The sequence below is a fragment of the Aulostomus chinensis genome, chromosome 4, assembly GCF_037954235.1.
Source record: "Aulostomus chinensis isolate RoL2024-O1b breed Wild chromosome 4, RoL_Achi_v1.0, whole genome shotgun sequence".
NCBI lineage: Eukaryota > Metazoa > Chordata > Actinopteri > Syngnathiformes > Aulostomidae > Aulostomus > Aulostomus chinensis.
Genome location: NC_141323.1, coordinates 4,381,979 through 4,409,533, shown reverse-complemented (window position 1 = coordinate 4,409,533; position 27,555 = coordinate 4,381,979). Strand labels below are relative to the sequence as shown.

Below are 27,555 nucleotides of genomic sequence, written 5' to 3'. Positions count from 1 at the left end.
AGAGACACGAACAGGTAAGTAGTTATAAACGTGAGTTCATTACCAAAGAAACTTGTCGAACTGGCAATTAGTGACCAGTCTTTGAGGTACGTTGAGGTACGTCTTTATGCTATGGTATCAAAACACAGTGGCTCCCGATACTTTTTATCCCCAGTATAATTCAATCTCCTGCTAATGAAGGATTTTGAAAGGTTAGAGCCCATTTTCCCCCTATATCTCCTGACATAACTTGGAAACGTGTACACCAGCTTGGGAATAATGGCCACTGAATGATACCAAAATCAGTGTTGAAGCTCTGAGACACGCAGCGGGTCTCCCACCAGACCACCCTCCTCGCCTGGACTGAAGAGATGTGTCAGGCTCTTATTGTGGGAGGAAGTGCTTCCTCTGGGGAGCTGATGTCAAATCTGTCTGCCTGTCAAAACCATGTAAAGGAGCTTCCGGGGGACAGCGTGGGGAGGGTGTCCCATATTTAGACACCTCGCTCACGTTTCAGAGAACACGCTTCATTTCCTGAGCCTAAGATTTGGTGTTTTTCACACCTAAAGAGGAAGGTGTAAATAACCAGAATGCATTTTCTTTCTCTAACGCTGCGATCATGAGTCTATCCATCTAATTAATTACCATACACATTCTTAACCAAGTATTAAATGGAAGGCCCAAGATCACATCATTAACTGACTACACCAGTTAAGGGGTCTGTGGCCCTTATTACACTGGTTTTCTCAAGCCGTTAATATTAAGCCACTGTTCTGCCTCTGAGCCAGTAGCAGAAGTAGAGCAGCGCTGAATCAGCATCTCTGTAAAAGAACCAGCCAGAAACCAGCTGTAAAATCTAAAAGAAAAAAAGAAAAAAAAGAAACACTGTTGAGTTTTTATTAATTTGGCTGCCAGAACATCAGGTGTTCCTAAATTTGTCACCTCAGGACCCCAAGAAAATCAAGATGCCACGCATGCAGTGCCTATTGGTACTAGTTTGAAATGGAAAATGATTGCGCTTCTGTCTCTGCAGCGTTAAAGTCGGGCCATTATACGATGATACTTCGTCCAAAACAGACAATTCTTGACCAGCACATCCACTCTGTAGTAGTTCTGTAGTGGCAAGTACCGCATGGTACCAGGATCTAGGGTACCACCACTGTACCATCCTGGCCTTCACTGGATTTTGAAGAACCTGCGCCTTGCTAATGCAAACATTTATGACTCAAGCTAGCGACAGCAGCTACAGTGGTTCTTGTTTCCCTGTTTTCTAGATATCAGCATGGTTGAATTAATGGTTGTCGGCTTTCATCCATCTCTCTTTTAAATTAAGGAACAAAGAATTTCCAGCAGTAAATCTATTATTGTTATCAGTGTAATCCGCATGTTCCATGTTAGAATGAAAACTTTGACAGGCGGAGAGACAATTAACTAAGGGGGTCAGTTTCCACCCTTGAGCTGTTTTATGCTGGGGGAAAAAAGTCATTGTACCACAGAAGGAAAACACACACTCACACACACACACTGCTCCTGATTAGCAGCTCACCCAATTACCATTGCACAACGTTCAAGTGCCAATAAAAAGCCAGGCAGACAGCGAGGACGCATGCAGCTGTCAGTTCATTCAGACTTCAAAGTTTGCAATTTGTGTCTCGGTGTGCGGTTGTTGCTATGTCCGGGTACATGAGCGGGACGGTGATGGACAGAGGAACAGTGAGATAGAGGGGTGAACTGAGAAGAAGACGACAATGAGGGAGTGATTGAGCGAGGCAGATTAGAGGGACAAAGAGAGAGGGAAGGAGAGAAAAATACAAAAGAGAGTTGGAGAAGCAGTTAAAAATAACTGTGGGCTGCGCCGTGACCCAAGTTATTCAGTCAGATTCATCCTCTTCTCGACTCTCCTCCGAATCAAGAACTTAATAGAGATTATTCTCTCTTGTGAACAAAAGGCCTTTTCCTCATCACGCGTAACACTGCTGACAGCTGACTGACTGACAATGAGACGGCAACGCAGATCATGAAGCGAAGAGCTCGTCTCATGTCGGACTATTGTTAAGGGTGGCTCTCATTCATGTACACACACACACACACACAGTCAGACACACCATGCTCCCTTTGAACTGCATTCCACTGATTGGGACACTTTTTGGCATGCTGAAAAACTAAAATTACCCATAATGCAGTCTCATTGAAGGATGTAAATGAGAGGAAGGAAGTCATTTATTGCTCCTTTTTTAGCTAGATTTATGTAAAAATGTTCTACAGTTGAATAATATGGTGTCCGTATGACGCCTGCTGCAGGATGTTAGACTGTTGAGGCTCAGAGACAAGCTGTCACTTCATCAGAGTTGCGCACAAGTGTCATGTTTTAATTGCACAAGAGGAGCCGCAAGACAGGATTCGACAATGTGAGTGACCATCGAGAGATTCTTACGCTGAAAGCTGACATTTCATCCTTTTAGGTTCTCTGTATGTACCCTTATCTCCTCGCTGCAGCTGGATTTTCTGCCGGCAATCCTCTCAAAATGAACTACAGCTGGAAAAAAAAGAACAGCAACAAATTCGAAACTAGAACAAAGTTTAAAACAAAAAAACCTTGAATATATAAATCAAATGGTCAATTTATTCATCAGACATTTTCATAGGAAACACCAGTAATCCAACATGGCCGCCGTAGGAAATGAACATTTCAGATTGTACATCCCTCAAATGAAACTTCTTATCTTGAGGGAGAACTCGTGTTTATGTGAACTGCTCTTTCTCTATGACGTCTCGGCGAAATCGGAACCTGAATCAGATCAGGTCTTGATGCTGCGGCCTGTTATTTTCCAGCTTCTCACTGTCTTCATCTGCAGCCACCTGTTTTTAAGTTGGGTCCCTTTTCTTTTTCTTATTCTTCACGAATAAAAATCTTAAATTTCTATTCAGACTTCCACATTTCAAAGTCAGGAGAACTCACACTGATTGTAACATCTGAGTGTTTCCTTTCAGACAAAATCAGGCATTTATTCCAAGAGCAGCTTTAAATTTACTTACGCTGTTCTGGGCAAATCAGACTCCAGGTTTAATGGGCTAATTAACTAAAGGTTATCTGCTAAGATGCCTGACATCGTGCCGTCTTCCTGGTTCCTAAATGCTGTCAGCTCTTTTTCTTGCAACTTTCAACTCTTAAACTGAGAACAAAGTCGAGGGCTTTATCAAATAAGCAAATGTCGGACGACGATGCTCCTGGTGTGAACCGCGCCTGCACCAGCTGAGAGATCGCCATCACTTCTATACTGTTGCAGCTGTCGTCTTGGAGCACAACAAACACACACACACACACGCAACGTGTGTGTATCAGGTTCAATGTGGGGCAGCCATTACATCTCAGCTCACTGGTACTGATGGGATCAAATGGTTTGGTACCAGAAATGCTTGGTAGCATTGATAGCTGGGACAAAGCAGAACCAGCGTTCGACACCGGGCCTGACAGCATGACACTACAAAACCTGCATGGTTTTTGTTTTGTTTGTTTCTTCTTGCACCGGCTGACCTCACGATTACAGTCCAAACAATCCTGCAGCTCCTGACGCGACGTAGTGTTCTCACTGCAAGTTTCCATCACGCGTACAGTGAGGAAGCCATAACATCTTAATGAGTGGGGTCAATTGTATTTGAGTAGCGCCAAGTTATAAAAAATAGTAACAGTTAAGAGTAAAGTAGGTCTGGAACCAGGTTCTGGAAATTATCAGAGACCCAACTGGTCCCCATCCAGACAGCGTTGATGAAAAAAGCCTCCGTTTCAGACTCACTGATGCCGATTCCTTTGGTACCAAAGATTGGAGACAAAGTCGGGTGTTTGGGGCTGCTTGGTCGTATCAAAGCAGGTCAGTCAGCGCAAAAAAGAAAGAAAACAGTTTGACGCCGACCCTTCCTCCGTTTCCCAAGCAGGACTTCCAGCTTCTTGTGTAAAGAAAAAATTATTAACTTAGCAGTTCTCCTACAATGAATTAAAGTGGTGTAATGAGACTCAATGCATCATAAACATGGTAATTTACTGTGTAGTATATAATATTACCTGTGTTAGAAGCTAAAGTAAAATGAAAGTGCAAGAAACGGAGAAAATCAAAGCATATTAAACATCAGCAGGGAAGAGGCCATTAATAGAGGAAACCCCTCGAGGGCTGTTTTCTGCACACATATATAATTGAGTTGCTCAGCAGTTACCCCGATCTTATAAACCCAGCCTTTTTGTTCCGTTAAGCTTAAATCATCATGTTTGCTGAAAGCTGCTCGTTGGTCAATATCCAGGATGTCAGCGTCCTTTGTTGCTTCAGACAGGAGGGCTGAGATGCAACGGTGGAGGCGAGTACACTTTTTGATGGCTCTTGTATTAAAGAATCATGCTTATGAAATATGACTTACTAGTGGGTGTACTTTTGCGTGCATACTATAGGAGACAACAGCAGTATAAATGACAGGATTCTGACACGCTGGCATCCCCACACCTCCCATCCAATATGTTTGCCGTCAATCTCCGATCAAATCATTCATCCGGAGAAAACTTGAGTGAGTAAATAAAAAAAAGAAGAAAAAAAACACTTTCACACCTTTGAGCTCATTTCTTCACACACAAACACACACACACACACACACACACACACACACACACACACACACACACACACACACACGCTAAATTAGAGAGAGAGGTTCTACCTCATGTGGCTCGCGTTCTCCCGGGCGACAGCATTTCTGACAGCTACATGTGAGAGGGAGGAACTGGTCCGACGCTCACATGCGTTGTGTAAAACTTTAAAGCAAAGGTTGATTAATAACAGTTAGTTTATGCAGGTGAGCTTGACGCGTCGCTTCAGCATAATTAAGGACTTATTTGTTTGCGACTCTTGTTGACCCCACAACCACACCCTCGACCCAGACCCCCGTTTCTACCTCCATCTTTGCTGTAGCCGGTAAAATTACCATGAGACACAGGAACAGGCTTGAGAGCAGCTAAACATGTTGATCTTTTCTCATGTAAATCCAAACCTCATCTGTTCAGTCTGGCTTTGATCATTTTATTTACACATACACATTCTAATTCCTCTCATTTGCTCTGCTCTAATTCACTGTTCTTATTTTAAACAATAGGTGCTCTCTTTATTTGTGCTATGTTTAATACATTTCTCCTGTTTGGTTCATTTATTAACTTTTTCTCGTTCCGTCATTCATCTCTAAAACTATTTTTCTCACACGTCATTCTGTTAGGTTAATCACTTGTGAAGCACTTTGAATTTCAATTGATCAGCTTGTAAGGAGCGATAGAAATGATCGATTGGTTGAGTATATTTTTCCCTGAGTGAACAGTTATCGATGCGATAAAAGTGTTGCCGTGAGGTTTGACCAACTTGCAGCAGCACGTCACTGCTTCATAAACCCGAGAGGCACCAGAGGAACACTTGATTTAAACTGATAAAAATGCATCAAGTTTACTGTTTTGTTTCGGTAGTAAAGAAAATGTCGGGGATGCATCCGTAATTTGCATGGTAATCTGTCATTTATTGATGGAACCTTGATGTATGTGCCACATCTTTGTAAAAATAAACCTATCAAAAGCTGTTACTCTGCTCGTTTTTCACCTTCAACAACCGGCCCCAGGACGATTCTGAAAAGAAACTCAAGTGGGAACTATCACCGGCGAAGTCGTACCAAACTTGTGCGCCATAATTCTCCTTGAGACATGCAAATACATCATCTCCTCCAAAACTCCCCACCCATCGCCACAAACAGCAGTGAAAACAAGCCCATAAAAAGGCAAACTGTGTCTTATATTTCACTATTCTGGCGGGGGAAGCGCTTTGGCCAGACATTTGCTCATGAATATTTAGGTGGCGTTGTTATGAATATGCATTAGTATGCTGGAGCAGCACTATCAGCACACAGATTTATGAGTTAGTGTAGGAGATAATGATAAAGGAGGAGATAACCTGGCTACTGGTATGACGAACAGAACACGCACAGATGGAGCGCATGCATGGACGGGCATACACACAGATGACAGTAGAATTAGACAAAACTGTAGTAAAAATATTGCATATGTTGCACTGGCAAGGACTGTGTGACAGTCTTTTTTTAATCTGTGCCACGCAGTACCTGTATGTGTGTGTGTGGCGCCTCTTTAAGTGTGTCAACGGTGATAACACACCTACTGCACAACCCGTGCTGTTAAGATTTTGCAATCTCGTGCCTCAGGTGTAGAAAATCCAGGTAGACGGCAGAAAAAGACTGGAAGTGTTTGGAATATTCCTCCGTGGGAGGTTTGGCATGGACACCGTTTATGCAGGTTTATACAATTTCACTTCAAGGTTTTGTTGTGTTGATTTATTGTTTTCTGGGCTGCTAAAGTGCTTAAATGTGCAAAGCATTACAACTGAGAATGATTGCTCCCTCCAAAATAAACACAATTTTACAAGCTGGCGATGCAGCATGCGCAATAAAACAAAAAGCTCTGTGAAGGATTAATATTAAGTTCCACTCGGCTAAATATTAAAGGGTATGCATTTGGATCAACTCCAGAAGAGCCGAAATAAAATCAATGCAAAATATGTGACAGAACTAATTAAACTCCTACTATAGCTGGGTTGAAAAAAAAAGAGATTTGTCACGCGTGTGAGTCACAGTCAAATTATTTTAGTACTTATGCAAGCTTGTTAGAGGCAGCTGATGTGAAGCCGCTCTAAAACTGTCGAAGGAAATGAAAACATGACTTTCAGAAACTCGTCTTTTCAAAGATTGATGGTCAAACATGGCAGCAATGCAAAGTAATAAAAGCACAACGAGGAATAAATCCTTGCGTCATCATTTAGTGTGTTTAATGGAAGAGGACCCAGTTTTTAAAGTGGTTATCTAAGTTAGTTTGATTGCCTTCAGTTTGGGCTATGAATATTTTATATTTATATCCTGCCAGCCCCCAACCGTCATCCCCCCCCCCCCCCCTCCCCAATCAGAGATATGGAGATTCGGAAACTCAATGGAGCTCTATAAAACATCTAGAGAGATGTAGAAATAATTTTCCTTAACAGGATAAATGCATGGAGGAAAAATGCGCACAAACACACACACACACACACACACAAGTTAAGAGGTGGGCGATATCTATTTTAAATATCAATGATGTAATAGGTAATATAGAAATATACAACACAATCTAATGGGCCACTTGTCGTTCTTGAGAGATGAGAGCCTTCAGTCCTGCTCCAGCGTGAACAAGCGTTCAAGTTCAGTTCAGCTTAACTTTTTCGACTCGTCCCAAACAGGAAGTGTTCTTGTGTTTGTGAATTACTGAGATTGCGGCCGGACAAAGCGGACGTGGATTACACCGGAGAGTTTGAGAGCCGAGACAAGGAGAGCCAAGCGTCACTGTAATCCTGCACATGATCAAAAACTAGACCACACCCGGGTTTCTTCTTCTCTGCATTCTAGCCACCATCTTAGTCAGGAATTCATATGAGAGATGATTTCCGCGCCAAAATGCACGGTCAGACTTTGTCATCTTTATTTCATTGTGGTGTAAAATCAAAACCCCGGCGAAAACTGATTTTATTCCTATTTCTCAAGCACATGAAATTGTAAACGTAGCACAAGCCAGAGACATCCAGCCTTTTCTTTTTCAAACAAAGGTGGTAAAGAAATGTTCCAGTGCTGAGTCGCAGTTGAGTTGGTGAAAAGGTTCACAAATTTGAAAGCCAAAATGCAAGCATGAATTCCTGCAGGAGTCATTAATCCAGCGCCAGGATGGAGAGAAAAGGAATGTAAAAGTGCTTTAATCATCTGAAAAGTGCAAACAGTGTTCAGATAATGCAACGACACCTGAGCAGCACAATGATGGTGATAGGAAAACATTCCATTCAGAGGCCAACCCACGTCAGGCCGAGTCTGGACGACCACAAAACACAAGAAATCGGAGTTCATCTGATTGAAGCCGTGTTTGGTGTTGGTTTGAAAACTGATTGGAATCTGATTTCTTCTGTAGCCTGGACACTCAAACTGGAGTGTCTATCGTGTCACAGCCTGTCTCACCACTGATGTTTGCCTCATTTGAACGCAACTAATCTGATGTCATCGCTGGCAACTAACAGTGGGGACAGAAAAAGAGCTGATTTGGGAGAAATCTGATTCGGATGCAGTCGGAACGAGACCTTGGAGGTTTAAAAAAAACAAAAAAACTGCACTGCAGAACCAATCCAAGGTCTCTAGGGTGGGCCATCAAGTTGTGGCGGAGAAATGGAGAAGTTGCGTATCCGCATGCGCCCTGCGAGGAAAAACGTAGCACGGCCCAGCTGCAGTGGAGGGAACTGTGTCCCACAGTAACTATGAGAAGGCGCCGGTGCTGTGGGGCGCTGACGCGTTTGCACCATGTGACAGTGGCACCTGCCTGATAACTGACACAACAGGAGAAAACCTCCATTCGGAGGGGGAAAAATCTGAAATCTAAAAAAAGGAAGTGACAAAGCAGCAGTTGGAGCCCAAGTGTTCGCGCTTAGGGAGTTAAATATGCACTGCCTCCTTAATTGTAACTCCCCTCAGAGGACTTGTCCATTCTTTCAGAGTTCATCACAACCTGAATTCTCATCTCGCAGCCTGTTTTTGGCAACATAAGATGCTCCTTTAGAGGAAATGGTACGACTTAATAGGCCTATAGCATTTTGCATAATAAAAGAGAAGGAAACAAGGACCCAGGAATGAAAGAAGGAGTGATGGGAGCACGTCAAGTATGTAGAGGAAGTTCTTTTGAGTGTGTGAGTGTGTGTGTGTGTATTCCAGTGTGACTATATGTGTGTCTGCATGTGAGCACACGTTTGTGCATTAGTAATAAAGCCAGAGGCTACAGCCGGAGCACAGACAGTCAATGTGCTTTAATGGAGACTATGTGCTCACTGCGGCGCGGCATAAATGATAAATTATTCACTGGCTTCAACACCCGAGCTATCATCAGGCCTCCACCATTATTACCAGCAAATGGTCGAACATCACTTTAAGAAAAAGGCTTTAACCTCAGAGATGGTCGAGGACACTACTGGACAGGGAGGACACATCGCTGTGGCGCCCTGAGAGAGAAAAGTTCAGCGTTGATAGTTCCTGTTGTTTATCGCCTCCTAAACTCCCACGGTTGTCCTCCCCTCAGCCTCTTCAGCCACCCTCATTCACTCATATTATGTGGTCAGCCCCTGCATTCATCCCCCTCCGTCCCTCTCTGTGTGCCCCTCTTGCCCCCCACCGTCGCCCTTTCTTGCACCCACAACCCCTATTTCTATCTATCTCCAGTGGAGGAGGTGCCAGGCCAGTGTAATTGGTATTCAGGCACCGTCACATCCAATGCAGAGCCCTGTTCGAAGAATAAGAGAGGAAACATCCTTATCTGGATTTCCACGGTAACCGGAGGGTGGGCGGGAGGGTTTGAGGAATCAGCAACACTCGCTGGTCTTATTATTTCTTATTTTTCCTTTTCATTTTTTTTGTCTCCCTCTTGTTTTCTCTCACCCCCCCCCCCCGCTGTCTGTGCTAATTATTGACTAGCTGTGTGTTGCAGGATCCCAGGCGCACACACACACACACACACACACACACACACACACACACACACACTAAATAGTAGTGCACACATTGACTGGATGTATATAGACACACAAGCACACAGGGATGCATGGGATAACACCTGCATGCATGCGCGCATACACAGGTATTACACAACCTTACACACCCCCCTGCGGAGATGTTCACTGGCACAGCTTCTCTACATTTGCATCTCCCACACTTCTTACACGCACACACACACACACACACACACACACACACACACACACACACACACACACACACGCAGAGACACACATCTCTATGTCCTCTCAGCTCCAGAGGGCTACACTGGAAGACACATGTACGTGTGCTGCACCAGTATGGGGCTATTTTGAGAATGTTGGGTAATTGCAACCAGCGTTTGGCTCAAATGCTGCATCCTCACGCAAAGCAAAATGTGAGCTTGAATAAAAATGAATAACTGTTTCCATATTAGCTTTAAAACAGAGCAAACAATGGTATGGGAGGTACTTAATCAGGGATCAGGAAGCAAAAGAAAAGAAAAAAAAAACATTGAAATTATATGAACAAAAAAAGGGAACAATTTTATGCTGGTTTGACTCACTTACAAATGCAGGCAAAATAAGGCAAGACATCATTTCAATCAGTCATACTGCTGGGTTAGATTACGCTTTACATGCTACTTACTTGCTGCTATCGTCTGATTAGGTTTGGAAATAATGAAGCAGAAGTGAATGAGGACACTCAAATAAACCAGGAGCGACACGTCAGTTAACAGATTTCACCTCTGACCTTTGAGCGGGGCGGGATGTTTCTCTACATATGGTGAGAGCTCGAGTCATTCAACACGCCTGGTAACACTGAACCCACTCAGGAATGTGTCTCTCACTAAAGTATCCGCGCTAGATTCCGTTCAGGAGTGTGAAACAAATTGCTTGAATTAAAAAAATAAAGCAAATCACCAGACTGTTCATTCATCCTTCGTTATTACACCTTCCAAAAGTACTGCACAATAATCCGTTCATAACTCTTCCCCTTGTGCGCCATGAGACAGATGCCACTGCGGCCATTGTGGGCGTTTTCAGTGAAACTTTGGGACATTTCAGTTGTTATTGAAATGTCGGAGCATTTGAAGCTGTTGTTATGGCGATAAAAGCAGACATCTATTTAAGAAAAAAAACAGATGTCGGGACACTTGTAGCCATTGTTAGGGCAGAACAGGCGTGGGTTAAAAAAGTGAGTATTTTTATCAAGATGGCGACACTGATACAGATGTTAAAACAGGCATTGCAGGTGTTTTTAGCGGGATGTCAGGATATTTGCAGCTGCTGTTACGGCAACAAACGCAGGTGTTTTAGGCAGACGTTGGAGCATCTGCAGCTGTTTTTATGGCACAGAAACACAGGTGTTTTTGGCAAAATGTAGCAACTTTTACAGCTGTTGTGATGGCAACAGAAGCAGATAGTTTCCCATGAGACTACAGGACTTTGTTAGGGCGAATGAAGTGTGTGTTTTTAGCAAGACAGCAACACTTTTTTCAGCCGTTCTTATGGCAACAAACACAGGAACTTTTAACACAATGTAAGGACTTTTACAGCTGTTGTTATGGAAACAAACACAGCAGTTTTTAGCTTGATGATCGGACAATTTCAACTGTTGTTATGGCAACCACTGCAGGTGGTTTTTAGGGAGATTTTGGGACATTTGCAGCTGATGTCCTAGTGACATCATATAGTGAGTGAGTGGTCAGGGAATTCGCAACCATTTTTTAAAAATAAATTGTTAGAATGAATATCTATAATCCCTAACAAAAACAATATTTCCATACCCCAAACCAAGCGCCCCAACCAAACCAGACTTCAACTCGTGTTGCAATACAATCTTAAAATAGTTTATTTTCCACTGAGAATAAATTGAAAGTTCTTGCTGCAGGGATTTGGGCTCAGACATCCACAGGATTTTGCATGAAAATTGTCTTCTTTTAAGATATCACAAAAGTGTTAAAAAAAAAAGAAGTTTGATAAAGTTTTCTTCCTCAGAATTCAATATCCTTTGACTTGGAAGTTTCCACAATGACACCCTTTATCATACAGGAAGTGTCCGTCTGAAGTGGGTTACAATTTATCCAAACTGAGATCAGGCCACATATAAATACAAAACTTTTCTTTGAAAACTCATCAGATTTACATTTTTTATTGTAAACCACTGGGGATATTGTCTATTTTTAGAAACGGGCTCCAGCTACAGAAACCAAATCACTTATTCATACATTTTGGGGTACAGCATTTGAGTCTCTGGCTGGCTGTAATAGCGACATTATTAAGCATATTATCATCAAACAAAATCTATGATCCGGACCACGTCCCCGTCAAAATAATCAGAATCATTTCCTGCAATGACAGCAATGTAAATAATCCTCCCATTTAACAGATGAAACGGTGCTGGATAATCTGAAGAGTGTCACTAAAACTGCTCACACAATTTGGATATTCTCTCACTCTCTCAGCTCTGGTACAGGTTACTAGCACAACCAATCCCTGCTTGCCGTTACCTGAGTTGCCATGGTAACCCTCCCTGAAAAAGAATTTATTTCAGGAAGCAACCCATCGGCAACAACCTGTGACTCTCTCTCTTTCTGTCGGTCTCCCTCCCCTCTCCCCCTGTCTGCATCGTCACTCTTTTTCACTCTTTCACGCACTTTACTCTCTGAATATAAATATATATCTAGTATCTTTTCTCCCCCCCCTTCGTCTTTATTCGTCTGTTCCTTTCTGCCTCATTTCCTGTCACAGTCTGTCCATATTCAGCCACTGGGTTAGTTCATTTGTAGCTACAACCAGACGAAATGGTGCATCAGGCTCCTTCACGAGGCTGTTATCTGTACACATGGCTGGAAGTGTGTGTGTGTGTGTGTGTGTGTGTGTGTGTGTTTGTGTGCATGTGTGTCGGTGAAAGTGTAAAACTATGTTTAACCTCATTTGTACACATTTGTAAATTTATGTGCATTAGAAATTGCATGTGTAACAGTTTATGCCAATTATTTCATTACCAACTGAAAAATTTCCACCATTAAAGCTCCCGCAGCTAGGGGCAGCAGTTTCTCTCTCACACACACACACACACACACACGTGCTAGCAAAGCAACCATTTCAATCTATTAAAGAGTCAATTTGCTAAAGTGGCTCCACCTGGGACAAAAGACAGGTGGGTGGCTATGCGCTGTTCACCTATCAGAGGCCATTATGGCTGAGGTGTCCACGGCTCTACTTCGCCGCCATCGGCGTGATGTCAGTTCCGCCTCTTCGTCTGCCTACATGTCAGACGGCCTGTGTGTTATTTGTGTCTGTTTCTGTGTGCCAGCGAGAGATCATGTCAAGTCTTCCAATGATAACTGGAATGTACTGTATCTGTCAGTGTGTGGTAACCAAATGACAGATGACGCTCACATTTTGTGGATGTGTGTGTGTGTGTGTGTGCGCGCGCATGTTATATGTCAGGTTATCAAGCTGCTGACATGCAGAACAAGTAGCAGATGCTTTTCTCGTTCACACACATCTCCGTTTTTGACATGATTGCCTGAGTAATTCCTCGGAATGGTGTGTTTGTGTGTGTATGTGTGTGTGTATATGTGTGTGTGTGGGGGGGGGGGTCTCTGGAGCAATATCTCATCCTCTCTGGAGTCCCTTAAGAACTCGCCACACTGTGTGGGCGAATGACCCTTTGTGGCTGTGTATGCATATGTATATACAGACGCCTCATCGCGTGTGCACGTGTGTGTGTGTGTGTGTGTGTGTGCATACACATGCTTGCAGCATTCATTCACTATCTTGAACAAGAGTGTGTGTTAAGAATTTATGATGAAACTTCACACATACATACACACACACACACACACACACTCCATGCCACGCATTCAGACAGTCTGTTTGATAAAATATGTGCAGCTACAGGAATTTTCACTGCAATGTACCAAAGCAAACACACACACACACACACAGATAGAGCATACAGGCTGTCAGGTTCAAGTGTAGCAGAACTTGTGTGTGTGTGTGTGTGTGTGTGTGTGTGTGTGTGTGTGTGTGTGTGTGTGTGTGTGACTGTGCATTTGCATGTGTGACTGCACCTCTGCCTTTTAACTTGCACAGATGTTCAAGGCCATGACATTTGTCTGCTACCCACCAACAAACCTCTGCAGAAAAGCTGTGTTTACAGGCGTAGGTGTACAGGTGCACTGAGGCAAGCGGGAACACATGTAGGATGTAAATCACGCCAAAAAGACCTACATGGCAACGTCTCGTCTCTCTCTCACATTTGGTTTTAGTGAGGACGTTCCCTTTCCTGAATCCCAGAAGCCTTATTTCCTTTCAACTCATTGGTGTGGTATTATTCTTTGGGCTTATGTGGCAGTGCAAAAGGTATAATTTCTTGTCTGTTCAGCAAGGCAAATGTGCAAGCCTGGCATATTTCATTTGCTGAATACATATGATTATTAAAATAAAATTAAAAAAAATCCCTTTTGCCTGTTTCACACTGTGGTGTAATGCTGTCTCGGCAACCTCCGATTCATGGCCTCACGGTGAGGTTTCCTGGTGATAATAACCTGGGAAAACATAGAATATAAGAAGACATGGCTACATTTTAAAAGAGAAAAGATGTGAGGCCGAGTCAGAGCCTATCAACGCATCGCAAATAGAAGTATGTGCATTTCTCCTGAGATGATGAAAAAGCAGTGACCTGGTTGCCCCCTTATGTCTTCCTCTATGTGAGCAAACAGCTAACAAACCCATGCTGGTTTGGCAGCCATAATATGCAGTACAACTAAATTATCATGGATAGTCTATATACTCTGTGTATTACTTCTCTGTGAAGAACTCGGCGTACTGTAAAGACGCCACAGCAGAAAGCCTTCTGTATTCATGAATTTGGTTTAAATAGTCCCTGCAGGTACAATAATGAAGTTCCTCTCCCCCATGTGGAATGGACCGTAATGATTATGATGAAACAGCATCGCCGGCTGGTTTTTTTTTTCTTTCTTTTCTTTTTTTCCCCCTTCTTTTCTTCTTCCCCGTCCTGCTGTTGTATTGACAGGGCTGTAAACACAAGCATAAAACTATATGTAGGAACGACTCGGCTGTAAAAAAGAAAAGGGAAAAAAAAGGGGGGGGGAGGGTTATTAAAAGCGAGGGAGCACAACACAGCGGTGCGGGAGATGCTGTGCTAACTTCAGCTCTTCTGCAGGAGATGTAGAAATATCAGCAAAAAAAATAATACCACTTGAAAGGACATTTTTAGTGGCGCTTATCTCGTGTACAATCAGATATAATACTGAGGCTTATTTCCTTGTTTAAGCCATTTTAAAGCGGCTGTCCTCTGCTCACTTCCTCCTCTGTTTTTGTGCGGGAGAGTATCTGCATCTATCTTATACTGAAGGATGTACTTGTACGGTTATCAGCCTGATACTGGCCCCGATTGGTGGATCGGCGCCAGAACACTCAGTTGATGATATCCATATTTCAGAAAGAGGAAAAAAAAAAAATCAAAAGAGCTGAGAAATTTTGGCAAGAGGTGAATTCTGACATCTAAAGCCAACACTTCCTGATCGTTACTCCCAAATGGGGTCCAAGGAAGGAAAACTGGTGAACCAGGTCCTGGGTGCCCACTGCTTGTAAGAGCCAATCCAAATGAAAAGCTGCTTGTTCCATAAAGTGTTGGAAAATTCCATCTGCTCTGAAGGTCTTTGTGTCAGAGGCCTTCAGAGGGAGACCTACAGGAGATGACACAGGCGGTTCTGATGAATATTGATATATCTGATGGATTCGCCTGAATTCCTGCATAAAGGCTCAGGTGAACACTGCACAACATGCCGTCGTGTGAGAACAGCAGCATGTGTCAGGTGTTGCATAACCGTGTCAGGTATTTTCTTTCTTTCATCAGCTGCTATCCTCGGTATCAAGGCTGTGGAATCACACAGTGGGATGGAGCCATCCCTACTGACACTGACCCCGGAAATAATTACTCCTATTATGTACGTTTGTTTTTTTTTTAACCGTATTAATAAAAGTTGACGAATTTCCATTGACTTCATCTTGCAAAACACATTAATCAGCGTGGGATTGATGGCATGTTCCAGCTTTGTGTATCAAATTTTATGGATCAGAGACTCTGTCTCCAATAAACACTCCACAATTTCATAAGACAAAGAGGTTCTAACAAGTAAACAAGAGACAACGCGCCGTCATTTGAATAATGTTATTCAAGCGACCTGTTGGATTGTATTTTGACACTGGAATTCTATGTCAATTATGCCAATGATGATCAGCCCGGGTGCAGCAAATGTGTTGACTTATATATCACTTTGCAGCGTGACTAAAACGCGTGTCAGCACCTTTCCCTCGACATGGCGTAATGGTATTAGACAATAAAGGAGCGACAATCCTTGTTATGACCCATAATGTTATGGCTTGTCCTTTACAGTGGGCGAAACCCATTTTCTCATACTCGTTTAGATCGAAAATAGGAATTGGAACCCCGCAAGCAATCTATTCAAGGGTGCAATAAGCTAAGGGGATGTGACATGGTAATGTTTTTTAGTGATTTTCATTATGTGTCATTCTATTCTAATTCATTTTCAATTGGAGCATAAGAGCTGCGTAACCAGCACAAAAGGCAGAACTGAACATAGGAGGATCTTGTTTAGCAGCAAGACATCCCCAGAAAGAAAATAATGATCTTTATGAAATTGCTTTAGACGCAATCTGACAGCCGAGACAAAGCAAGTGGCTGGCCACGTTGGAATCGATAGAGCTTCCATTAGTTTTCTAAAGAGTAACACGCAATTTGTTTCGGTGGAGCAGCGTAGCATCAGAAATATTCTACCCCTCCGACACGACACACTAATGCACTATCGCCAAGCTAATGTCGGATTAAACCTGCATCTCTGTCAGTTGGAAATGGGGGTAAAAAAAAAAAAAAAAACAGATCCATAAGGCATGACGAAGCCTGTTATCACACACACACCACACTCGTGTCACAGTGGCCTACAGGGCCCGAGCTTTGTGATGACAGGAAAAAAAGAAGCTAAATCCATTCAAATGACTGTGAACTCACGCACAAAGGAGATCAAACTTCTTAAGTAGCTATTGATCAGCTAAATGAACAGAGACACGACGATTGATTGAGCAGAGGTATGACCTCATCTCTACCTCTGACATGTCGGGAAAGTGCCAATTGAAGCCGCAGAAGGATAAGCACGCTTCTCACCCGTCATTTCCTTGAGAATGTGTGGATGTATCGCACTCGAGCAGCCTGACGGTCACGGGATCAATAGTCTGGAGGGTTAGCTTGTGAATAACACAGACACAGGGTCCAGCTCAGTTCCCTTCAATGTCTGAGTGTGTATATCCTGAAAAATACATCATGAACCGGATCATCCGAAGGGAGGGATGATGTTTTCTGTGAATGACATGTTGCCACTGTTGCAAGAAGTGAAGAACCCGCCTTCCTTGGAGGAAAACGCTGATCTGAGAGGATTCTTTCTCTAACCAGCTGACAAGCAGATAGACAAATGACCCTGCTAGTCTCTAACCTCTCCAACTGCTGCCCATTCTTCTCCCTGTCTCCTTCATCCCCTCCCATTTCAGCGTACACATCACACACACACACACACACACACACACACACACACACACACACACACACACACACACACACACACACACACACACACACACTCACACAGCCGAGCTCTATCAGATTACAGTGACCAGAGCACATTCCCCAGTTACTGTTTTAATTAAAGATACAGCGGCAGGAATTAAAATCACTCAATCCTTCATGTAATTTCCCACATCTTCACTCCAGGAAGAACACAGAAAACAATCCGTGCCACAATCTTCTGCATGTATTACACATTTTATCGCCAGCATCTGTATTACGTTATTGTGCCTGGAGGATGTAAGACAGCATCCGATGTCCTTGCTGATTCAAGCTCTTACACACTATCTAGATTCGACGCCCTCCAGCTTGAATTGGTAGGACCTCTGGGAGTTTTAGACGGCACTTCATGGGTGGGAGGGCAGGGATGAAGTGTGTTAGGTCGATGGCTTTCTGACATCACTATTTCCAAAGGCCAATGAGTCAAAACTGGAAACTGGGGAGGATCTTCACAGCCAACTTTTCATTAGAGTCCAACGCCAACCACTGCCTGATTTTACTGTCCCGCGGCCCTGCCAAAGCACAATCAATAGGACTTTAGGAAAACAGGGTGCAAGAGTGCACACTTTTTACTGTTCCACAATCAATAGGAACTGTGAGAACAGTTCCACGAGTAAATATTGGAGATCTCTCTCTCTCTCTCTCTCTCTCTCTCTCCCCCTCTCTCTCACACACACACACACACACACACATATGAATATTGCCCCTGGACACAGGACACAAGGGGGTCATTTGAAGTCAGTTTGATTAACTTGAAAAACCACCACAGGTTTCTACTGCAACTGTGATTGATTAATCGAACTGCATTAATTAACAACCACTTTAGGTAATGAATCAATTAAGCAATTGATTAATGTGCATTACCCTTATGGATTACAGCTGATACTGACCATTAAAGATAAATTGTGCTCAATTTAAATCGGTTTACAGGAGATTACACAGGCAGGAAGGCTCTGCTTACCTACGTCTACCATCGCTGCGAGGGATTTGACATGACTTCGAATTTGCCAAGTAGAACAAGGCGATCGTGGCATCGACGTTGTTTCTGTATGCTAAAGGAGTATTACTGCAGCATTAAACACACGCATATTATCTTTATGTCACATGAGCCCAAAGCTGTGCTTCCAGGCTGAGTTCTCTAAAAATCCCCTCTTTCTGCAGATTAATAATAGATGCATAAAAAGGAAGCAATGCTTAATGACTGCACCTCTGCTGCTGCATCCCGAACTCAGTCAAGTCAGAATGCTGCAGTTTTATTAATTGAATATTCTACATCTTTCAGATGCATCTGATAGTCGATAGCCGATACATTTAACAACAGCGTCCTGCTTCTTTAGCAGAAACCGACTGAATACTCTGATGGAAAAGGGAGAGGATTGTTAGTGCAGTCAGAACATGACAGAAACAGATCACTGCCCTGCACTCGTCCTCACGTAGTCTGAACGTTGGGTGGCGTTTTGACTGCTGAGCTTTGTTTCTGACTGGTAAACCAGATTATGGGTGAGGTCTGAAATCCTGCTGCCTCATGCTGTCATGTTATTTAAGCAGACACGCAGGAGAGCAGGAGGGGACGTCCCAATCCCAGTATTTACATGGAAGTTCCAACAAAACACAACACAGGACACGTCTGACTGAGGAGAGATTGCATCCACCCACCGTTCCCCACCAGCATCGACTCAGGTCGTCCAGCAGCGACACCAAACCCTTCCCTCCATCAGGAGGGCTCCAGATTGTGAGCATTTATTCATATTTTGTGACAATTTCAGGACACTGCCCAACTAGCTTTACGTCTGAGCACATCAGAATGGCTCGCAAACACCGGGAGGAAGATGCAAAAGCATGCCGCCTCTTTCTTGACTGTACACCTTTTCTTGAGTTTTCCATCATTTTTCTACGCATATTATTTTGACAAGGATTTGTGCCTGTACACTATCTCGCTATCATCTATCTATGAAATAAAAATTCCGCTGCAGATCATCGACAGTGTCTCACAGAAGACACAGCTCAAGTGATAATATTCCTCCTGTAGCAAATCAGCATCTCATCTCGATGATTGGAATGTTGAACGGAGCCGCCAGCTTCACTCCATGCAGCCGCCGCGGGTCCCACTGTGCCGCACGCTGACTGCGGCTCACAAGCGTATCTACAGCTACAAAGTTACTGATCCACTTTTTTTTTTTTTTCCAGAACTGCTTTGTGGCTGAACTTTGACTTCAATCGATGACAGAAGGGGTTTTGTTTTGTTGGGTTTTTTTGTGCAGGATTGGAGACAAATCCTAAAAAAAAACCCACCATGTATCATAAATGGAGACAGTGTAAATTGGGATGATTCACAGAGCTTTGGTGTGGAGGTAACACTCAAAACTCTGCAGTAAAAGTACAACTATAGTATAAAAACACATAGTACTGTATCATGAATGGTACTACCAAACACCAATAATATTCCAGCTGGATTAAAATTCTTGATGCATTAATATGTTCATCTTTAATGATGCGGATAGAAAGAGTGGTGCCTGTATTTAATAACACATCATCGTTTATGTCCATCCCTCCGGCCATTTTCTGTACCATTTATCCCTTAAAGAATTACGGGGGTGGGGTGGGGCCTATCCCAGCTGACAGCGAGGGGTTCACCCTGGACGGGTCGCCAGTCCGTTGCAGGGCCATCAGGAGCAGTTAGGGGTTCAGTATCTTGCTCAAAGATACTTTGACACGGTCACCGAGGGAAGTGAGGATCAAACCAGCGACCCTTCGGTTGCTAGACGACCACTCCCCCTCCGAGCCATGCCGCCTCACTCATCATTTATGTATCGTTCTTTATTTTATAGTACTAATATAAATCTGCATTACGGTATAACGGTTATGATGAGAAAAACCCGAATGTGTTACATGGCATGTTGCCTCATTTCTGCACCGGTTCTCCTAAAAGCTTTAGGTGCGACTAGAAAACCTGGACCCCTGCAAGCTTAGAGCCAATGACCCCGTGGACCGGTTCCACCCCTGCACTGAGGTCTAAAGACTTCCTCTACTGGCGTGTGACGGAGTTCAAATCATGAATGTCACAGTTGAAAGTATCCCACATTTGAAGCATTACTGTCGAGTACACAGGCAACTACGCACAGCCTTTCTCTTACTGACCTGAGCTCGGAGTTAAGGGCTTTTTAAAGGTGACCTGATAAGTTATTGTTCCACAAGGACCCCTTAAAATAAAAGTGCTCCTAACAATCTCTTGTGTGACGGGCAATGTCACGAGCTGCATGGCCACTCTTTATTTCACCAACACTTTTATCTACACCATCGTCTCTCCATTAAACCTTTTTCCTCCCACGAACAAACATTTAAGGAAGCAGAAATTCCTTCCTTTCCAACTCTGAATGCCTGACGGCGGCTCTCTTTCCCCGTGTACCTACATGACACGAAGCCTTTGACACCGCTTGACCCAAATCTGCCTGAGGGTCTGAGTGGAGCTGCCACACCACGGAACGTCTTTCTAATCCACAGCTCTTTCAGAGAGGATTCCCAGGACTGGACTTGTGTCTGAGGTCAATGATAAACTGTCCGACTGATTTCGGATGTCATTCTCAGTACATGAAGACACACATCACTGGGACTTCGGACCCATAAAAACTCACCCTGTGTTGTTTTTTTGTTTTTTTTAAACCTGAGGATCAATCCCTGCAGCCATTTGACTGAATAAAAAGGAAAATTAGCGTCTGTACTCCCATTCAACTTGTCATTGCACACAATTAAAGCAATCTAACTCTTCTTTATAATCAACTGGAATGGGGTCGCCTCGTAAAACTGGGACTTTCATAACACCTCAAGAGTAAAAGTGCTGTTTCATTTGAAATCTGCTTGAATTGAAATTGCACCTTCTCTCTCATCTTGTCAAACAACACCGCTGCCATTATCATTCTGCGCTAAATCAGGACGACTTCACTCCCGCCAGTGATCGTCCTGGACCGTTCCATTCGTCACCTCTTGTAAATTTCTCCGTGATGAACTCAAACAAAGAGGATTTTCTTCAATTAATCACCTTCGCCAAGAGATTTCAACAATTTAACAATAAATGCAACGTCCTAGTGCAGATGTTAAAGAAGCTGGACTTGCTCTCTAGTTGCCTCAATGTCAGGCTAAAATCTACGATCAGTAACTGATCTCATTTTAGGAATGACACTCCATTACTTTACCGTATCCCGATGCCCCGGATCCGCCAGAGAATTCCCACCGCCGAGAGCTATCCGATGAATATGTCAAGTTCTCTATTGCCATGTGACAAATATCTCAGCCAATGAGGAGCAAAATGGGATTTGCTCCATTGCCTGAATTATTGAAGTGGACAATGTGAGAATTTATGGTGCAAAAATTCATCCACACTCCCAGTGCATGATGTTTTAATGTGCTTCCATTCCCGATCGGCACTCTCGGGGTCCTCGCAACTCGCTGCACAATATCTGATGTCACATGATGTAGAGGAGCTGATGTGATGAGGTGTAAAATAACAAAAATACACACTCATTCCAGAGCATTCCCATCGCTGAAGCTATCCCCGATCTCCAGCTAGCAAACATTCCCACTTTCAGGGAATGTTTGAGGATGCCTTCAGGTGACCCACCGCCGGACAAACGCGACACACTCGCAGAGGATCAATGTGTGATGCAAACACGCCGAAAATCAGGATATATTGAATGACCATGTGAGCTGAAGGGGAGTTTAAAGTGGCCCGTTCTTCTTCTCGGCCTCTTGTGAACGCCTTTCATTATCCTCATCCCAAAAGACTGTCACTAATGCAGTCCTTTGAATTCATTTTATCAGTTCGTATTATTAGCCCTCACAGATGGCTCTGACCTTGGCCATTCTTTAAACCGTGAAGTGAGCGTATACTTAGCCCTCTTTTTGCGCGCCTCTTTCTCAGTCTCGCTAATAAGTGGATTTCAGCGGGGACTCCATCATGAACTTATGACCGCAAATCTCAAAGTTCCGAAGCGAAGAAAAACGCAGGCTTAAAAGGGGAAACACCTCACAACAGGAAATAGACAAACAGCTCTGTGCAGTGAAGGTCAAAAATATTGCATTTGCCTGTCAACAAGCTCAACAATGCTGATGGCCTGAATCTAATTAGAGACCCTCGCAGTCACACAGCCACGGTTCTGCTAGGTGGCCACACAATCCTCCTTTTTTTTTTTTTGACCTATGTAGAAAAGGCTAGCGTGTCACAATAGATTAAAACTCCAACGGAAGGCTAAAGAACATGTGCCAGCAGAAAAATCCTCAAAGCCAGTTTGGCGGAGTGTGGTTGGACTCTCCTCCACACCACAGTGGACTCACCAGAGCGACGGGAGAGTGTTTGCCACTGCTTGACCTGAATCTTTGCCCAGGGCCTGAGGCAGGGAAGCGGCTGGTAGGCCATTCCAAGCCATACTCAAAAAAAAATTTTAAAAAAAGAAGAGTACAAAAGGAGAGCCCAGCACCATTCATATGTGGAGAGTTGGCCCTGAGGTATACATCTTTAAAAGGAATATTAAGTGATGTTTTTTGTGCCATGGCTGTTCATACAGTGCAGCAAATCTCCTGGGTTGCACCATTTGACTTTCATACGGAGTTGGAGCAGTAAATGTACTCGAGCCCTGCGTGAAGACCTCCCTGTAGACAGGTATTATTGTATTTATTATGCTACATTGTGGGTGGAATTAATGGCTTGTTACGGGAAATAAGCTGCCACATTGAAACATCAGTTAGCTTCTGATGGAGTCTCTCCCTGCTGATTGCCAGAATAATTAAATTCCATGCCATTCATTCAACTGAGTGTCCGCAAATGGAACTCCATTCATTACCCCCCCCCCCAACACACACACCTTTCCCTAAAAGCTAAACCAAAACACATCTGCAGGCCCATGAGTGTGACAACAGACTGACAGACAGACGAACCAGAGCGGCTCACTGACGCAATGATCCGAGTGGGACTGGTGATGAGGATGGAAATGAATGTTGGAAGAGCAGAAGAAGAGAAGCAAGCACAACACTGGAGGGGCTTGACCTCCATGTTACCCTAAAGCTAGACTCTAGTGCCATCTATTGAAAATGCTTACAACAAATCAGCGGCTGTAGCAACAGTCAGCTGCTGTTTTACTGCTACTTCCTCCAGACGATAACTTCTTCGATTTGATCCATCATCAATCTCGCTGGGGGGGGGGGGGGGGGGGGGTGTGTGTGTGTGTGTGTGTGTGTATTTGTGTGTTTGTGGGGGGGTGATCAGATCTCAGCTGTGCAGCTTACACACTCTTCATCAAATTCATCCAAAATATTTCTGGTTGCAGCGCATGCGGCGATATTCCGCACTGTGATTATTGTTGCGGAGAACTTTAGAAGGCGGTGGCGCATTCGAACATCTCTCTCTCTCTCTCTCTCTCTCGCGCTCTCTCTCTCTCTCTCTCTCTCTGAAAGTGTGGTGTGAGCGGGTGCAGTGAGGAGTGATTACCTTCTTTGAGCAGACGAGAGTGAATAAGGAGGATGAGAAAGCAGCAGATCGCCGCTCCGGTCAGTGCCCACGCAACTCGGAGCAGCTGCATCCCGGCGGTGGACGGTTTCTGTCGGAGCGAGACAGCCGTGCAGCGGACAGAGAGAGAGAGAGAGAGAGAGAGAGAGAGAGAGAGAGAGAGAGAGAGAGAGAGAGACGCTCCACCTCAGCTCACAGACATGCACTGACTCATGTTCTGGTGGAATTCAGCAGTCATCCCCTAAATACATACAAAATCCCCACTTGTTAGTCCGGCTGATAAAGAGATCGTTGATTCCGGGAAAACAACAAATAAATTACAAAAAAAAATGCGCGCTGCTTCCGCGGTGCGTCCGAGCGGCTCCAAGCAGGAGCGATTTAGCCCCCGAACGCCGTCTGGAGGGTTGTCATCGCTTCCTCTCCACTTCTCCTCCTTTTAATTCTTGAAGACAGTCTGGAAGGTTTCACCGCGGGAGAGCCGCTCGCGACTGGGTCGGCGGCGGAGCGGGTGCGCCCCTCGGTGCGTCTCTGTCTTCTTTTTCAAGTGCGCACGGCGGTCCACGGCGTTGCGGCGCGCAGATGATGAGCACTACTCTCCGCTGCATGTTACGCACATCTCTCCCACTGCTGGAGAGACAGAGGCAAACACTGCCAACCAAGTCGCCTCTCAGACCCTCTCTCTCCTTTTCCCTCTCTCTCTCTCTCTCTCTCTCCCTCTCTCTCCCTCTCTCTCTCACTATCGCGGTTTCCCCCCTCTCCCTGCTCCTCTCGCTCTCCTCCCCTCTCTCTTCCCTTCTTTACTCGCTCCAATGCAACTCCATTTACGCACGGCGAGCATGCCTTTCCCATAAAGATTCCTCCTGAATCATTTTCATCTCCACATAAGTGATTCTTTATTCTTTTTTTCTTTTTTCTTTTTTTAGAATCGTCAGATTTTCTGGCAAATATCACTCGACTGTTATTTGAAGGCATAAAACACCATTTCAGCTCCTGCGATCACAACAGTGACAGGCTCTCCATCCACGCGTGGCCGTGCACGTCAAAACTCCTTCACACCGACTAGGTCAGCTGTTCTCATTGAAATAATTGATGTAAACGCAACAATTAAGCAACCAAAAGTGTGTGTGTGTGTGTGTGTGTGTGTGTGTGTGTGTGTGTGGTGGGAGGGGGTAGTTTGGCTAACAACTCATAGACTCTCTTTCTGTCACAGTTTGGCTGCACCAAGTAAAAAAAGCAGCCGCTGATGTGGAAATGACTTCACTTGCATGTCACTAAGCCTTTGGGGTTATTGAAACAAGCAATGAGCTATGGACAGCCAAGCCTGGGGCTCATTACCCAAGAATATTCAACACCCACTGAAACCTATTACACATGTAGCCTCCAATTTCATCATGTTACAAACATAAAGAATTGATACGGTTGCAAATTCTTAAATAGCTCCTTCTGCTCTGATCCCAGTGTGATGTTTCAAAGGATAGCAGGATCCTATGACTGAAAGCGATCTGCCTGGAGGAGGACCAATATAGAATTTTTAGCTTGTGTAATCCCCCGGCTGAGAGCTGCCATTGTTTCCCTGTTTGTGCCGTTTTTAGGATGGAGTCAGAGCTGAGAATTTAAATTTGCCACTCAATAGTTTGGTTGTGGGGGGGTCAGACAGTCATTTTTGCGATCAGCTGTCTCTGTTTCTAATTGAATCAGGCGATTTGGTTGGACAACTGATTGTGCCACTCAAAGCGGAGGACTGTCAATGCCAATAAGGACTGCCCCTGCAGTTCTGCACACTAATTAGCTGATAACCGTCCCTGCTATCTTGCGTGTGTGCCAGACAGCGAGTGTTTGTGCTCCAGATGCCTTTGTTTGTGTGTATTTATATAATGTTGCATAGATATATGTGCGTGTGTGTTTTTGTGGTCTTCCCCCCCCCCCGACACCTCCCTGCCTCCTCTCTCACGCTGGGAACCACCCTCTGCACAGAAAGCAATTAGCAGAGACTTGACCTCAACAAGGATTTGGGGTGGGAGGACTATATGTGTGTTTGGGGCTGTGTGAGCCGTGTGTGCATGTCCGTAGTCAGTCAGAGCCACCGACTAAATATAACTGTGCATACGAGCCTAATGAGGAACCCTAAGAAACACCGAGACAGAGAGAGTTTGATATTCAAGAAGAAGCAATTACACGTCTTCACAAGGCTGCCATCTTTACACACCTGCTCCTGACACCTTACACACTCGAACCTGTAAAAAGGTCCCAAAGCAACTGAACCATAGTGTCTCCATCATTACCTTGTAACACAGTCTGCAGGTGGAACCAGCAATTTATGGAACTGAGAGGAAATATTCATAACATGAAAAATAATCAAGCAAATGATTTCGCAGCCTTTACACCTACCGCTAATTAGGCTGTTCTCTTAAGATATTCATAAAGTAGAAATCAACATTTGCTGCATTTCCAAGTCAGCAGGAGCAAACTGCAGAGCCTTAGGCTTCATTTGGCACAGAACAAGCTTTAGAGGCAATTCACCCATGGCCATATACATTTGAATAACGTGGTGGGAGAAAACAGTAAATGTTGCTCAAATTTTGCTCATTCATGACTTTTGTGTCCCCTTTTGCACTCTGGTTTGATGTAATCAGCATTTCACTCTACCTGCGCCTTCTACAACGACAACAAAGCGGAATCTGAATCTTAGGGGTGAAATTGAATTTTGAATTCGTGGAAAATAAAGAAACTAAACAGCAGTTTGCTGTTTAAAGGTGCTGTATGTGATCTCTGAATCAACAGGGGGCAGCACACCAGAGAGTTTAGAAGAAGAGGAATCTTCGTCATTGTCCAGATTACAATCTGTTAGATTTAATCCATCCTCAAAGGAGCAGTGACCAGGCAAACGCAGCACTCAGGTACCAAATCCAGTAAGCTAACAGAGCCAACATCAGCATCGAGCCCTCAGATATAAACACAAAGGTCGTACTCACACTAGGCGATCCGTACTGTGCCTGAGCTGGTGAGACCCTTAAAGTCCAGCTCAGTTGACTAGAGTGACTGGCAGGATTAAGGAGACGGGCTGGGGCAACATAGGTAACCACTGTGATAGCTAACTGTGCCAAAACGCAGTACGTTGTACAGAGCAAAAGCAGTTTCATCAACACAGAAAACAAATTGCACAGTGATGACTTACGCATTCTCTGGCCCAGAACGTTCTATTCACAATGTGAGCATAGGCCAGCGGTGGGAGAGGGGAGGGAGGCCATCGTGCCAAGCTGCACCACGAGGCCACCGGGCCAAGTTTAAGCACACCGTGAAACTGCTGCCTTTAGCTAGGCTGACAGACACGGGGCAAGATCCCTGTCTTAGTCACGGAGCAATATGACAACATTTGGTCAGTCTACTGGCTACAACAGGTCAAACTGATGGAAGTTGTAAAGCGCCCCCTGTTGGCTAACAAGGGAACTACTTCAAACGGTATTACTAATCAATTAGAGTCATCTGCAGGTAAACTTCTCACCTCATTTTTCAACAGACAATAGAACCTTATGCAAAAAGTGTCTACCCTTAACGTAAAAACAAAGATAATGCTAACTTCCTTTCAGTTTACCCGTCAATTTACGTTCCAACACATGCGAATGGTCACAAGCTGTTGGTAGTGACTACCAAAGGTGAGGCCAGTGATGGAAGCAGCTGAGCTAAGTCCCTCCACCACCACTCCTTCAAGCTTCCCTCGTGGAGCAACGCGGTTTTACAAAAACAGCACTGCAAGTTCAACCAAGTTAAATGATACCTTTAAAAGCTAA

General features: G+C 44.2%; 1 protein-coding gene across 4 annotated transcripts in view; it reads right to left on the bottom strand.

Moving 5' to 3' along the window:
- tafa5a (TAFA chemokine like family member 5a) overlaps nt 1-27,555 on the bottom strand; it is a 291,469-nt gene that overhangs the window by 79,721 nt on the left and 184,193 nt on the right. The window contains exon 1 of one of the 4 annotated variants that reach the window (XM_086201154.1): nt 23,750-24,480. The exons of 2 other annotated variants lie outside the window; for them this stretch is intronic. In XM_086201154.1, the coding sequence (XP_086057280.1) occupies nt 23,750-23,840 (91 nt within the window). In that variant the 5' untranslated portion in view covers nt 23,841-24,480. Of the gene's footprint in view, nt 1-22,599; nt 22,692-23,749; nt 24,481-27,555 lie in introns of those variants that run through there. One more of the 4 variants, XM_086201155.1, reaches the window with a different exon arrangement.